General features: G+C 48.7%; 1 protein-coding gene across 1 annotated transcript in view; it reads left to right on the top strand.

Annotated features, from left to right (window-relative positions):
* LOC120374490 (zinc finger protein 883-like) overlaps positions 1–16,576 on the top strand; it is a 46,649-nt gene that overhangs the window by 16,333 nt on the left and 13,740 nt on the right. The window contains exon 3 of the mRNA XM_039494237.1: positions 6,640–6,722. Coding sequence (XP_039350171.1) covers positions 6,640–6,722 — 83 coding nt within the window. The remainder of the gene's footprint in view (positions 1–6,639; positions 6,723–16,576) is intronic.

Here is a 16,576-nt window from a genome sequence, read left to right as displayed (position 1 = left end):
CAGCAAAGAAGCAGTCAGCGTCTCCTCACCAGGGCCTTTTAATTCAGCCCTTTGTTCAGGCTCCCAGAGGAGGCCTGTCCCCTTTTGGGGCTTACCCCATTTTACCTGTTGCCAGGGGAGCCCGGCCATTACCCCAGGTTCCAACCCAGGGACCCTATACACAGCAGCCATGTGCTGCTCACTCCAATCCATCACTGCTATTTCCCTGGGCCTCTTCCTATGGGGCCCTTGTATCTGCAGCCCTATCGCAGGGCCACCATCCTCAGGTTCTTCTCTCTCACCAGGCCAGGGAAGAGCCCCCTTGCTTTCCTCTTCTGCTCCCAGCCACGGACTGACTGACCTGCTGTGCCCCTGCAGCTTCTTTTATCTGAGCCTGCTGGGCTCTGAGTGGCTGCTTCTGTGAGGCCTGTGTAGGCACTAGGCAGGCCCAGAGGATCCACCTTCGCTGGTTTCTGTTGTGGGGTGTAGTACGATCTTGGGGGTCTCCTGTAGGGATCTGCAAACGCCACACACACCCCCCGCCAATCCCTTCAAACGTTCTCACTTTTCCTTCCAGTTTTTCAGTATCGATATGCAGTCCCCTCAGATGTTGGTGTTTTCCTCTTATATTAGGAAATGTTTAGTTTTTGCTCAATTTTTTCTCCTCAGTTCTAAAATATTAACAGAAAATTCCTGAACATTTTGCCCCATTTTCTCTCTCGTTTATTATCCCCTGAGATTTTCCCCATCTAATCATCTGATATTAACATCAAATCTCCTCAGATGTCTTTTTCTTAAATCCTTGAATATTGATTGATATAAAATCCTTCCACATTTTGCCCTTTTTCTCCCTGATTATCAACTATTGATATAAAATCCCTCAAACTTTTCCACTTTTCTCTAATTTGTGACAAATTTCTCATATTTTCCCCTTTTTCTGTTTAATTACTGAACACTAATGTCCCATTTCAGATTTTGCCATTTCCAGGTAATTATCAGTTATTGATTTTAAAAAATCCCTTCCAGCTTGTAGGTGTTCCCTGTGTTTTTCATATGAAGTCCCTTCTCCTTTTTTGGAGGGAACCTGTTGCCCTGAGTCATTCTCCACAGTGGAGGTTGCAGAGGGGTTAAATTCCCCAGTGATCAACTTCCCCCCTCACATTTGAGAATCATTTGTTTCCCTCTTTATCTCCACAGGGTTGCTGATCAGAATGACTTGCCCTATTTCAGATACTGTGAGGCCCTGCCTGGGATGTGTATATAGGGGAACCAAGATAAGGCATTAAATGCTTAAAGTTATTTAGGTAGTGCATTTTAGAAACAAATGAGTAAACAAAAGATTTGAACATTTAAAGAAGAAAGTTATTATCTTATTAAAAGTTTTAACTAATAAGAATGGGTGAAAATGCTATCAAGTTATTTGTCCACTTTGTTGTATTAATTTAATGAACTCAATGCAGTTGACATGTGTACTTTTAAGGATGCTACTCTATGGAACCAAGGAAAACCTACATTTCATATGTTAGGGGCTAGGATTAGAAGCAGAGTTATCATTTCTGTTGCTTAGCAACCGTATCTGGAAAAAAGTTAGTCACTTCAACTGTTGCATTCCTGAAGCATTAGAATAGTTACTTTACTGGACTTATTTACATATTTTAGTGATGTTTTTAGTTGCGCCGTTTCTTCCTGCGACCTGGGTTTCTGAAATAACTCTAACTTTGAAAACAAAGAGGGCAGAAGCGAGGAGCGAGCGAGTGGAGCGCAATATAGGAAGGGAGGGAGACATGAGCCAAGAGAGGTTAATTAACTCTGTGTGGTCATTTCAAAGTACAGACAGCAGCAGTGAGCTTGGCATCCGCCGAAATTCTGCGAAATGCCGCCAAAATTGTCAGTGGCAAGCGGTGTCAGCGAGAGACGTTGCTGCCGAAATGCCACTGAAATTCGGCGGCATTTCGGCGGATGTTCGACCGCCGCCATGGTCTTTCATCTGGCGGGCACCAGACGAAAAGGTTGGGGACCACTGAGGAAAACTTAACCAGTATGTGAAAATATTTGAGCATAAAGGTTCTATAATTAGCTCTGCGTGGGGAGTGGGGCTCCGTGGGTTAAAGCAAAGGGCTGGAAACCTGTACCCCTGGTTTTGTTCCTGGCTCTGGGAGGAGAGTGGGGGTTGCTACCTGCATCCACAAAACCTGAATTTGTTCTCCCAGTGCCTGTTGCTTTTGTCTGCCTGCCAAATGAATTGCTGGGGTTCCCTGCTGCAGTTAGCCAGTTCTGGGGAACTCCATGCATATTTTAAAGATTTTTAGCCTGTGTTTGCCAGCCTGAATTTTTTTCCTCTTGCTGGCTGCGTTTTTTCTGACGATGCATTAATTCCTGGTGTTGGCCCACGTACTCTAGGTGTTTTACTTTGAAATCCTTTTTTATCCACTCTCCTGTGATCAAAAGCAGCCCCTGTTGCCTAATGTGTTCTGTGACCTATTCCATTTCCTCCTCCATCTTCTTTACCAATGTAGGGAAAGTATTGTTTGCTACTTCTCCCTCCTGTGTGCTTACTTCTCCCGTTCTGACAAGGCACCAATCTGGGTTTCGGTATCACTGGAACACAGCTCTCATCATACGGTGGTGGCTGCAGTGTGATGGCCCCTATGCGTGGGCTGCTTAGTGGCTCTTGGTTTGGGTCATTCTACATGTCCCCATTCCATCCCAGGTTCCATCCCTTAATTTTGCTCGGGCCACCCTTCTCCATTTCTGTTCCCACCCATCAGGCACTATCTAAGTACCCAGAACCTGTTGTTGCTCACCAAGATGGATAGTAGGGGATGGCAATTCTCTTTTTTGCAGATTCTCTACAGCTGTTTCAAATTTTCTATTCTGTTTATCTGCTTGCTATGACATATCATGTGTCTGGATTGCTTGCTGCCCTGCCAGCACAGCTGGTGCTTTCCCGGGCTCTGTTGCTTCTGTTTCTTCTTTTTCTCTTTTTTTTTTGTTTTGTTTTTGTTACTTGCCCTGCCAGTTTTGTTGTTCGTTGTCTTAGCCATCTAACAGCCATGGGCAGGGTTTGCAATATTCTACGTTTCTTACTGTTCTTCTTCAAGGTTACAGTCTCTGCCATTGTCTTACAAATTCCAGTCCATGTTTCCCCACTTTCTTTTTGGCCTGATATGGACCGCCTCTACTTGTTACCTGGTGTGTCAGAGAAGCTTTGAAAACGAGTTTCATGACTGGCCAGGCTACGGTGTGAGAGTTCTGTTTGTTTCTCCTTAATGAAAACCTGCCCCCTTGATTGACTCATTCTCTGTAAGTAAGCCACCCACCTTCTCCCTTCGATCACAGCTTGCTTTCAAAGGAAATAAAGTCACTGTCATTTAAAAATCATGTATTCTTTATTAATTGATTATAAAAATGGGGAGACAACTGACAAGGTAGCCTGGGTGGGGGGAGGAGGGAAAGAAAGAAAAGGCCACTTCAAAAGTTGTTGAATGACAGCCTTTTGCGTGGGCTGTCCACTGGGGTGGAGTGGCAGGGTGCACGGAGCCTCCCCCCTGCGTTCTTGGGTGCCTGGGTGAGGAGGCTATGGAACATGGGGAGGGCGGTTATAAAGGGGCTGCAGTGGCACTCTGTGATCCTGCTGCCGTTCCTGAAGCTCCACCAGATGCCGGAGCATGTCCATTTGATCCTGCAGTAGGTGCAGCATTGCATCCTGCCTCCAATGATCTTCCTGCTGCCACCTCTTCATCTCAAGCATCCCTACCGTCCTCATGTTCGTCCCTCCTGTCCTCACGTTCGTTGGCCTCTTTCTTGTACTGTGATACTGTGTCCTTCCGCTCATTCAAATGAGCTCTTTCACTGCGGGTCGACTGCATGATCTCAGAGAACATTTAATCTGACATGCATTTTTTTCGCCACCTTATCTGAGATAGCCTTCGGGACGGAGGAGGGAGGCTTGAAAAATTTGCAGCTGCGGGAAGGAAAAAAGGGAGAAGTATTTAAAAAGATACATTTTACAGAACAATGTGTATACTCTTTCACGGTGAACAACACTATTCACATTACATAGCACGTGATTTCGGTACAAGGTCTCATTTTGCATCTTAATATTGAGTGCCTGCGGCTTTGGTGTTAGCGATCACAGATGCAGGGCTGGGCAACAGAATTTGGCTTGCATGCGGCCATGGTAAGCCATTGTCTTTCGGCTTCTGCAACCTTCATAAAAGCAGCGCCCTCCTTTCCCATACCAAGCAAAGCCTGTTGAGTGCTGCGGTTTTCGAGTTAACGTGCAGCAGCAGAAACCAAAGTAACTCACCCCTCCCATCCAGTTCTCTGGGATGATCACTTTACACCTCCCCCCACCGCGTGGCTGGTAGCAGGAAAGATCACTGCTAGCCAAACGCAAACAGCTCAGCGCCAATGCCCCCGCCACCGCTTGGCTAACTGCAAGGAAGGATTTCTTTTCAGCCACAGGCAAACAGCCCCGTAGGAACGGCCACCTCTGTCCCCTTAATTAAATTCCAACCAGGTTACCATTAATGATATCACTGTCCTGAGGATAACACAGCGAGATAAAGAACGGATGTTGCTTGAATGCCAGCAAACCCTGGCACCATACGCTGCCAGGCTTTGTCATTCAACAATACCAGATTACTTGCTACTAGCATGGCATGGTAAAGTGTCCTACCATGGAGGACGGAATAAGGCTGCCCTGCCCAGAAACCTTCTGCAAAGGCTTTTGGAGTACTTCCAGGAGAGCTTCATGGAGATGTCCCTGGAGGATTTCCGCTCCATCCCCAGACACGTTAACAGACTTTTCCAGTAGCTGTACTGGCCGTGAATGCATCCCAAGTCCTCAGGGCAAATTCATCATTAAAAAAGTTTGCTTTTAAACCATGTTTTATATTTACAAAGGTACACTCACCAGAGGTGCCTTCTATGGCTTCATGGTCCAGGATACCGCCTTGGGAGGGTTGGGAGGCTACTTCAGTCAGGCTGAGAAAAAGATCCTGGCTGTTGGGGAGAACGGTGTGCTGTGTGCTTTCCACAAGCTCGTCGTCCTCCTCCTACTCCTCATCTTCCCTGGCCACAAAATCCTCAGACATGGCTGAGAGTACCCCCTCCTCAGAATCTACGGTCAGGGGTGGGGTAGTGGTGGTGGCCCCCCCTAGAATTGCATGCAGCTCAGTGTAGAAGCGGCATGTCTGCAGCCCTGCACCAGACCTTCCGTTTGCTTCTTTGGTTTTCTGGTACACTTGCCTGAGCTCCTTAACTTTCACGTGGCACTGTAGTGAGTCCCTATTGTGTCTTCTCTCCATCATGCCCTTGGAGACTTTTTCAAATGTTTTGGTATTCCGTCTTTTGGAACGTAGTTCTGCTAGCACGGAATCCTCTCCCCATACAGTGATCAGATCCAGTATCTCCCGTACGGTCCATGCTGGAACTCTTTTTCAATTCTCAGACTGCATGGTTACCTGTGCTGATGAGCTCTGCATGGTTACCTGTGCTGATCAGCTCTCCAGGCTGGGTAAACAGGAAATGAAATTCAAAAGTTCCTGGGGCTTTTCCTGTCTACCTAGCCAGTGCATCCGAGTTCAGATTGCTGTCCAGAGCACGGGGCCGGCTCCAGGCACCAGCTGAGCAAGCTCGTGCTTGGGGCGGCAGAGTCTACGGGGCGGCTTCCGCCCAAACCTAGGGTGGCACGGCCACTTTTTTTTTTTTTTTTGGTTCGCTGCTCCGGCCGCCCTGTAGGGGGCGGCAGCGCAGAGGAGGGGAGCGCCCTGCAGCAAACTCAGCAGGGCAGCCCGCGTCCTTCCCTCCCCACCGACCGGAGTGGAGCGGAGCCCTCCCGGCAGGCGGCGCAGCGGTCGGGGCGGTGGGGTGAGCGCCCCGCTTGAAGCCCTGGCCGCCCCCCTTCTCTTCCCCTTCCCCCGCTCCCTCCCCTTCCGTCCCATTAGACTGGGCGCGCACTCTGCAGCACAGGGAGTCCCTTGGCTCCAGCCGCCCTGTAGGGCTTTTTGTTTTGTTTTTCCTTGCATTGCTGGCCGCACTGTTGTTTCTCCTCCCGCCACCCCCCCCACCCGCTTTGCTGCACCAGCCGTGCGGTGCGGGTTCCCCCCCCCCCCGCTTTGCCGCTCCAGCCGCGCCGGGTTCCCCCCACACTCTGCTTTGCCACTCCAGCGGCGACATTTTTTTTTTTTTTTTTAATTCCCTTGCTTTGCTGCTCCAGTGGGCCCCCCCCCTTTTTTTTTTTTGCTTGGGGCGGCAAAAAACCCAGAGCTGGCCCTGCAGAGCGGTCACAATGGTGCACTGTGGGATAGCTCCCGGAGGCCAATACCGTCGAATTGCGTCCACACTAACCCTAATTCAAACCAGAAATGTCGATTTCAGTGCTGCTTCCCTCGTCAGAGAGGAGTACAGAAATCGATTTTAAGAGCCCTTTATGTCAAAGTAAATGGCTTCATTTTGTCGACGGGTGCAGGGTTAATTCGGTTTAGCGCTGCTAAATTAGACCTAAACTCATAGTGTAGACCAGGCCTAAATGTTTCTCAGTGCATCAGAACCTAGAATGTCTATTTGCAGGAAGAATGCCTGGGATGAATGGAGAATGTGAAATGGACAAAACCACTTCTGAAATTGCTCCAATTGCCCTTCTCACCCTGACAGGCTGCAGAATAACATCCACATTTTGCTCCGGATTGTCCCATCCTCCCAGGAGAAAGGAAATGGCATCAGTGGAGCTGGCTCAAGTAAGGGATTGTCTGGGAGCTGGTGGTGGGTTCTGGTGGGAGGGAGGGGGCAGTAAATGCACAGGAGAATGGGAGCTGCTGGAGGTGGGAGGAGGGGGGCAGGAAATAGACAATGTGGAGAAAGGGAGGGGACAGGGTGTGACCATCCTGCTGGAAGTAGTTGACTCTGGGGCTTGTTTTTGAGGAATGGACTCATGGGGCTTGAGAGTGGGACTTCTCCTGTTTGTGGAACAGGAAATAACCCCCCTGGCCAGAACTGGGAAAACTTCCCAGACTCCCAGTGCTGGAGCCTGAATCTACCGATACACTTCGTTATTTGCCACTCCCCCAATCTTTGTGTCATCTGCATACTCTATCCAAGACAACTTCACGTTCTCTTCCGGGTCATTGATAAAAATGTTAAATAGCACAGGGCCAAGAACTAATCCCTGTGAGACCCCACTAGAAACACACCTACTCAACCATAGTTCTCCACTTACAATTATATTTTGAGACTATCAGCCACTTTTTAATGTATTTCATGTATGCAATGTGAATTTTGAATTGTTCTGGTAATCAAAAGATCATTCTGTACCAAGTCAGATGCCTTACAGAAATCTATGCATCTTACATCAACATTACTATCTTTATCAACCAAACTTTGAATCTCATCCAAAAAGACATGCAGTTAGTTTGATAGGTTCTAAATCTATGTTGATTGATATTAATTGCATTACCCTTCTTTAATTCTTTATTAGTACATTTATCAGGTGCTCCATTATCTTTCCTGGTATCAATGTCAGATGGACAGTCCTATAATTACTTGTGTCCCTTTTAAACCTTCTGAACATTGTGTGATACAGGAGGGCCAGGGAGCAGTGGGAAAGTGGTAGAGGGGAAATATATAAGCCCTAGGCTAATTAAGGCATGGTTCCTTGTAGACTAGGGAGGGTTGCTACTGGTTAATTGAAGCGCCTATAGTCAATTAAGGCCCTATCAGGAATCTAATAACCCCACCTGCTTCTGGCAGTCAGGGGAGGAGGAGGAAGCAGAGAGGACTGGAGCTTGGAGGTGCACTGTGAGATTTGAAAGACTAGAGATCCGAAGTAAGGGAGACTCTGCCCCAGCAGGGGAGGGAGACTCCCTCCCCCAGCGTCTAAGAACCGAAGTTACCTCACCCAAGGGGGACAAGGGTAAGAACCCGCAGAGGTTGAGAGGGGCTGGGGCTCAGAGTGAGGAGCCCTTCCCGGGCCACTAGCGGGGACCTCGGCGCCCAAAAAGCAGGGGCAAGGGGTAGCGTCTTAGCCCCCCCACCAAGAAAAGCGCAGGACTCGCCATACTAACATCGGCCATCTTGCCACACATGATGTTAGCAGTGGGATTTCTGCACTGTGAACGTAATCCAGGGTGGGTCACGACCACCCTGTCCCAAGATGGAGGATGTGGTCAAAGCACTAGTGCAAGCCACTGCCGCCCAGCAGGAGGCTACCCAAGTCCAGGCAGCTGCCCAACAGGAGGCCATGCAGCAGCAGCAAGAGACCAATCACCTGCTGACGACCCAGGCCACCCAAGATCGGGCCAGGCTGCAGGAACTAGTGAACCAGGTGAAGGCCCTTACGGAGCTGAGCCGCGGATATGACGGGACGCAGACCATACGGGCCAGCTACTGTCTGCAGAAAATGACCCGGAAGGATGATGTGGAGGCATACCTCTTGGCCTTTGAGAGGACAGCCCTGCGGGAGGCCTGGCCCTGAGACCAGTGCTTGGGCATGCTCGCCCCATTTTTATGCGGGGAGGCCTAGAAGGCCCACTATGATATGACAGCAGAGGAGGCGGCAGATTACCCCCGACTGAAGGCGGAGATCCTGGCCAGGGCAGGGGTAACGACAGCCTTGCGAGCCCAGAGGTTCCATGAATGGCAGTACTGCAAAGATAAGACACCGCATTCACAACTGTTTGACCTAATCCACCTAGCCTGGAAGTGATTACACCCAGAGGCTCTCAGCTCAAAGAAAATGATGGCGCTCCTGGTGCTGCACTGCTATACGAGGGGACTACCTGTGAGCCTGGGTAGGCCAGAATGACCCCTCCACCTATGACGAACTGGTCACCATTGTAGAGAGACAACTGGCAGCCCGTGAACTGTTCAAAACCCCGGGAGGTGAAACACGGCGTTTCAGGAAACCTGTCCTGACCCTGAGGCCCCAGATCATCGAGAACTCCAGGAAAGTCATAGCGGGAAGAACAGGCACCAAGGAGCAACCTGAGGCCCCAAAGGGACCTGGGAGTCTGGGGGGAAAGGGAGGGGACCTGGGGGTCCTGGGGGAGCGCGTCAGAGGACCCAAGACAGAGGGCAATCTCCAGGATGAGATATCACTGTTATGAGTGTGGGGAGTTGGGGCATATAGCAGTCCAATGCCCCAACAGGGAGGAGCCCATGCAATGCAATCTGGGGGATCCTGGGGACCAGTGTGGCCTAGTCAGCCTGGTGGGGGTTACGACGCCCCTCATGAGTACATCAGGCTGGTAAAGATGAACGGAATCCAGACCATAGCTTTGGTGGACTCTGGGAGTGCTGTCACTTTCGTCTCAGGGAAGTTAGTGGGGCAAGACCAACTGAGCCAGGCCAAGAGCACCGGAGTGACATGTGTCCACGACACCGTAAATTTCTACCCCACAATTTCAATACGGATTGAGATCCAGGGAAACACTACCAAGATGACTGCAGGGGTGGTCCTCAAGCTCCCCTACCCGGTTTTAATTGGCACGGACTTTCCTGGGTTTGAGAGCTTACTCCCCCCCTCTCACCTCCTCCCCCCGCAGCTGCATAGCCCCTGACCTCAGTTAAGGGCCCATTGCTACCCTTGCCTATAATTGAAGTTCCTTTTGAAAGGATAGCAATGGGTCTAGTGGGCCAACTAGAAAGAATGGCCCAGGCCACCGAAGCATACTCCTCATCCTGGACTACGCTACATGGTACCTCGAAGCCATTCCTTTAAGAAACCCCACATCCAAGGCGATCGCAAAAGAACTGTTGCAGGCTTTTGCTAGGGTAGGCATCCCTAAGGAGATCCTGACAGACCAAGGGACTCCCTTCATGTTGAGAGTAATGAAAGACTTATGTACCACCTAACAGGCAATGATCAAGTGATCTCTCTCCTGCCGTCCATCTCCATCCTCTGACAAACAGAGGCTAGGGACACCATTCCTTACCCATCCTGGCTAATAGCCATTAATGGACTTAACCTCCATGAATTTATCCAGTTCTCTTTTAAAGGCTGTTATAGTCCTAGCCTTCACATCCTCCTCAGGCAAGGAGTTCCACAAGTTGGCTGTGTGGTGTGTGAAGAAGAACTTCCTTTTGTTTGTTTTAAACTTGCTGCCCATTAATTTCATTTGGTGGCCCTTAGTTCTTGTATTATGGGAATAAGTAAATAACTTTTCCATATCTACTTTCTCCACATCACTCATGATTTTATATACCTCTATCATATCCCCCCTTAGTCTCCTCTTTTCCAAGCTGAAAAGTCCTACCCTCTTTAATCTTTCCTCATATAGGACCCGTTCCAAACCCCTAATCATTTTAGTTGCCCTTCTCTGAATCTTTTCTAATGCCAGTATGTCTTTTTTTGAGATGAGGAGACCACATCTGTATGCAGTATTCGAGATGTGGGCATACCATCGATTTATATAAGGGCAACAATATATTCTCCATCTTATTCTCTATCCCCTTTTTAATGATTTCTAACATCCTGTTTGCTTTTTTGACCGCCTCTGCACACTGTGCAGACGTCTTCAGAGAACTATCCATGATGACTCCAAGATCTTTTCCTGATTTGTTGTAGCTAAATTAGCCCTCATCATATTGTATGTATAGTTGGGATTATTTTTTCCACATTAAATTTCATTTGCCATTTTGTTGCCCAATCACTTAGTTTTGTGAGATCTTTTTCAAGTTCTTCACGATCTGCTTTGGTCTTAACTATCTTGAGCAGTTTAGTATCATCTGCAAACTATGCCACCTCGGTTTTTACCCCTTTCTCCAGATCATTTATGAATAAGTTGAATAGGATTGGTCCTAGGACTGACCCTTGCTTCTTACATACTTAAAAAACATTTTATTACCTTTTGAGTTTTTGGCTAACCGTTCTCCAAACTCCTCTTTGGCTTTTCTTATTACATTTTTACACTTAATTTAGCAGTGTTTATGCTCCTTTCTATTTACCCTACTAGGATGTTACTTCCACTTTTTAAAAGATGCCCTTTTTCTCCCACTGCTTCTTTTACATGGTTGTTAAGCCACAGTGGCTCTTTTTTAGTTCTTTTACTGTGTTTCTTAATTTGGGGTATACATTTAAGTTGGGCCTCTATTATGGTGTCTTTAAAAAGCGTCCATGCAGCTTGCAGGGATTTCACTTTAGTCACTGTACCTTTTAATTTCTGTTTAACTAACCCCCTCATTTTTGCATAGTTCCCCTTTTTAAAATTAAATGCCACAGTGTTGGGTTGTTGAGATGTTCTTCCCATCACAGGGATGTTAAATGTTATTATACTGTGGTCACTATTTCCAAGCGGTCCTGTTATAGTTACCTCTTGGACCAGCTCCTGCGCTCCGCTCAGGACTAAATCGAGAGTTGCCTCTCCCCTTGTGGGTTCCCGTACCAGTTACTCCAAGAAGCAGTCATTTAAAGTATTGAGAAATTTTGTCTCTGCATTTCGTCCTGAGGTGACAGGTTCCCAGTCAATATGGGGATAATTGAAATCCCCCACTATTATTGAGTTCTTAATTTTGATAGCCTCTCTAATTTCCCTTAGCATTTCATCATCACTGTCCTGGTCAGTGATAATAGATCCCTAATGTTATATTATTTTTAGAGCATGAAATTACTATCCATCGAGATTCTATGGAACACTTAAGATTTTTACTTCATTTGATTCTACATTTTCTTTCACATATAGTGCCACTCCCCCCCCACCCCCCGCACGACCTGTTCTGTCCTTCCGATATATTTTGTACCCTGAAATGATTGTGTCCCATTGATTGTCTTCAGTCCACCAGGTTTCTGTGATGTCTATTATATCCATAGCCTCCTTTATCACAAGGCACTCTAGTTCACCCATCTTATTATGTAGACTTCTAGCATTTGTGTACAAGCACTTTAAAAACTTCTCACTGTTTGTCTGTCCTTTTCTGATGTGTCCGATTCTTTGTGAATGTTTCTCGTCTGATCTGGCCCTTACATTATCCTCTTCCATCCTCTGCTCCTGACTATAACCTAGATAATCTCTACCAATAGACTCTCCTCTAAGAGAAGTCTCTGTCCGATCCACGTGCTCCTCTGCAGCAGTCGGCTTTCCCCCATCTCCTAGTTTAAAAACTGCTCTGCAATCTTTTTAATGTTAAGTGCCAGCAGTTTGGTTCCACTTTGGTTTAGGTGGAGCCCATCTCTCCTGTATAGGCTCCCCCCATCCCAAAAGTTTCCCCAGTTCCTAATGAACGTAAACCCCTCCTCTCTACACCATGGTCTCATCCATGCATTGAGACTCTGAAGCTCTGCCTGCCTACCTGGCCCTGCGCGTGGAACTGGGAGCATTTCTGAGAATGCCACCATAGAGGTCCTGGATTTCAGTCTCTTCCCTAGCAGCCTAAATTTGACCTCCAGGACGTCTCTCCTACCCTACCCTATGTCATTGGTACCTACATGTACCACGACCACCGGCTCCTCCCCAGCACTACACATAAGTCTATCCAGATGCCTCAAGAGATCCGCAACCTTTGCACCAGGCAGGCAAATCACCATACGGTTCTCCTGGTCATCACAAACTCAGCTATCTACGTTTCTAATGATCGAATCTCCCATTACTAACACCTGCCTTTTCCTAGTGACTGGAGTTCCCTTCCCCAGAGAGGTAACCTCAGTGCGAGAGGCAACCCCAGCACCCTCTGGAAGGAGGGTCCCAACTATGGGAATGTTTCCTTCTGCTCCCATTGACTGCTCTGCTTCCCTGGGCCTTTCATCCTCCTCAACAGCGCAGGGGCTGTCTGAGCGGAGGTGGGACAGTTCTACAGTGTCCTGGAAAACCTCATTAACATACATCTCTGCCTCCCTTAGCTCCTCCAGTTCCACCACCCTGGCCTCCAAAGCCCGTACGTGGTCTCTGAGGGCCAGGAGCTCCTTGCACCGAATGCACACACATGCCACCCGCCCACAGGGCAGGTAATCATACATGCTGCACTCAGTGCAATAAACTGGATAGCCCCCACTCTGCTGCTGGGCTTCTGCCTGCATTGTCTCCTGCAGCTACCTAGCTAATGAAAGGTTTTGTTTTGTTTTTTTTAAATCAAGTTTTGAATGTAGTTTAGTTTACAGGTTTTAAAGAACAGCAAGTGAACCTTGCCCCATTCCCACTCTCCTTCCACCTCCCTTGCGAAACTCCCTGTTAGCAGCCTCTGTTCGCCTGGCTGTCCTGCCGGCTCCATCCCAGGCAGATGGCCCACAAGGGCAGGTACAGATATCCCCGAATTAGCCCCAGAACAACGAACAGAGGTCATTGAAATTATCCAGCGGAACCAAGACGTGATCTCCACACAACCAGGCTGTACAATGCTGATCCAACACCACATGGTCACCTGTCCCGGAGCAAGGCTGACGATAAAACCATATTGTATACCAGAGGCAAAAGGAGACGAAATTGGGGCAGAAGTAAGGAAGATGCTGGAACTTGGGGTGATTGAGGAATCACACAGCCAGTGGTCCAGCCCTATTGTCTTGGTCCCCAATCCCGATGGCACCCTGAGGTTTTGTAATGACTTCCGGAAGTTAAATGAGGTATCCCAATTCGATGCCTACCCGATACCACGTATTGATGAGCTGGTGGATCAGTTAGGCAAGGCCTGATACTTGAACACCTTAGACTTGACAAAAGGATACTGGCAGATCCCCCTGGCTGAGGACACTAAGGAAGAAACTGTTTTCTCTACACCCAATGGCCTCTTCCAATATACCGTCCTCCCTTTTGGGCTCCATGGGGCCCCCGCAACTTTCCAACGATTGATGGACAGATTACTTTGACCCCATGACAAGTATGCTGCCACCTATTTAGATGATGTGGCGATCCATATCCCTGAGTGGGAGACACACCGGGGGAAAGTGGAAGCGATACTAGATGCTCTCAGACAGGCTGGCCTCACCACTAACCCATCCAAATGTGCAATAGGGTTAGCCGAGGCCAGATACCACGGGTATGTCGTCGGAAGGAGCCTGGTGAAGCTCCAATGGAACAAAGTGAAGGCAATACAGGAATGGCCCTGCCCGTTCCGCATAAAGCAAGTCAGAGCATTCTTAGGGACAGGGGTACTATTGCCAGTTCATCCCTCACTTTGCCACAAGGGCAGCACCTCTGACAAGAGCTCGGGGCCCGGAGATAGTTCAGTGGACCGAGGCAGCAGAAGAATCTTTCACAGACCTAAGGACGGCCCTTTGCAGCCATCCAGTGCTCATAATTCCTTTTTGAAATCTGGGACTCATCCTGCAAACAGACGCCTCGGAGGCAGGACTTGGGGCCGTCTTCCCACAGATGGTGGGGGATGAGGAGCACCCAATCCTTTACCTCAGCTGAAAGCTTCTGCTCAGGGAGCAACGGGACGCCATAGTAGAAAAGGCATGCCTAGCGGTTAAATGGGCTATGGAGATTCTATGGTATTACCTGCTTGGGCCGCGGTTCACCCTTGTGAGAGACCACGCCCCACTTCAATGGATGCACACAAACTAGGAGAGGAATGCACGAGTGACTAGATGGTTCCTATCCCTACAACTTTTCTACGTCCAGATACAGCATAGAGTCGGAAGCCAACACGGCAACATGGACTCATAATACACTGTCTCTCATCCCAAGTTGCCCAACCCCATGGTGTTGGGGGGAAATATGTGATACAGGAGGGCCAGGGAGCAGTGAGAGAGTGGTAGAGGGGAAATACATAAGCCTTAAGCTAATTAAGGCGTGGTTCCCTGTAGACTAGGGTGTGTTGCTACAGGTTAATTGGAGCATCTTTAATCAACTAAGGCCCTGGCAGGAACCTAATAAAACTCCCTGCTTCAGGCAGACAGGGTGTGCAAGGAAGGAGAGAGGACTGGAGCTTGGAGGTGTGCTGTGAGATTTGAAAGACCAGAGAACTGAAGTAAGGGAAACCCTGCTCCAGCAGGGGAGGGAGACTCCCTCCCCCAGCGTCTAAGGACAGAAGGTACCCCACCCAAGAGGGAAGAGGGTAAGAACCTGTAGGGGTTGAGAGGGGCTGGGGCTCAGAGTGAGGAGCAAACCCAGACCCCTTCCCTGCTTCCCTCCTTTACCACCTTCCCGGGCCACTTGGCACCCCAAGAGCGGGGGCAAGGGGTAGTGTCTTAGGCTCCCCCCCGCCAAGAAAAGCGCAGGACTCACCGTACTAACGTCAGCCATCTTGCCACAATTGACACAGGACTATCCTTCTTCCATTCTTCTTGAGTTCTCCCATTGTTCCAAGACCCATTGAGAATCAGCAGTAATGGTCCAGTGGGCTCCTCAGCCAGTTCTTTTAAAACTCCTGGATGAAAGTTATCTGGAGTCTGGACCCATTGATTTGAAAATGTCTATCTATAGTAGCTGCTGTTTAACATCCTCATGTGTTACTGGAATGGAAAGAGTTTTTCCCAGGTACAAGAACAGAAGTATTCATTGAATGTTTTTGCTGTCTCTGTATGATCACTGATAATTCTATCATAGTAATGGACCAATACCATTGTTAGGCTTCTTTATGTTCTTAATATACTTGAAAAAAATCTGTCACATTGGCCTTAGATTTCCCCTTTTGACCCTTTGGATATGTCTACACTACGGGATTATTCTGATTTTACAGAAACCGTTATTTGTATAAAGTCAAGTGCACGCAGCTACACTAAGCACATTAATTCGGTGGTGTGCGTCCATGTACCGAGGCTAGCGTCGATTTCTGGAGCGTTGCACTGTGGGTAGCTATCCCATAGTTCCCGCAGTCTCCCCCACCCATTGGAATTCTGGGTTGAGATCACAATGCCTGATGGGGCAAAAACAGTGTCGCGGGTGATTCTGGGTAAATGTCGTCAGTCAATCCTCCCTCGGTGAAAGCAATGGCAGACAATCATTTTGTGCCCTTTTCCCTGGATTGCCCGGGCAGACGCCATAGCACAGCAACCATAGAGCCCGTTTAGCCTTTTTTCACTGTCACCATATGTCTACTGGATGCTGCTGACAGACGCGGTACTGCAGTGCTACACAGCAGCATCCCATTGCCTTTGCAAGTTAGCAGAGACGGTTCCCAGTCATATTGTACCATCTGCTGCTGTCATGGGTGCTCCTGGCTGGTCTCGGTGAGGTCGGCCGGGGGTGCATGGACAAAAATGGGAATGACTCCCCAGGTCATTCCCTTCTTTATGTCTTGTCTAAAGGGAGAGTCAGTCCTGCCTAGAATATCAGGCAAGTCTGCTAAAGAACCAGAGAGGCAAACAGCTGCTCCAGGTCAGAGCCCCAGACATCCCGCAGAAATGAAGAGCTGCATGCCATTCTAGGGGGTGCCCCTGCAACAACCCCACCTGTTGCTTCCCTCCTCCAACACCCCTCCTGGGCTACCATGGCAGTTATCCCCCCATTTGTGTGATGAAGTAATAAAGAATGCATGAATAAGAAACCACACTGACTTTATTGAGATAAAATGGAGGGGAGCGCAGCCTCCAGCTGCTATGATATTCCAGGCAGGACTGAATCTCCAGGAGACCAAGCTTAAAGAAGGGAATGACCAGGAGTCATTCCCATTTTTGTCCAGGCGCCCCCGTCCGACCTCACCAAGGCCAGCCAGGAGCACTCAC

This window comes from Mauremys reevesii, linkage group 11 (assembly GCF_016161935.1).
Source record: "Mauremys reevesii isolate NIE-2019 linkage group 11, ASM1616193v1, whole genome shotgun sequence".
Taxonomy (NCBI): domain Eukaryota; kingdom Metazoa; phylum Chordata; order Testudines; family Geoemydidae; genus Mauremys; species Mauremys reevesii.
The sequence above is the reverse complement of the archived record's forward strand: the minus strand, read 5'-3'. Positions and strand labels throughout refer to the sequence as shown.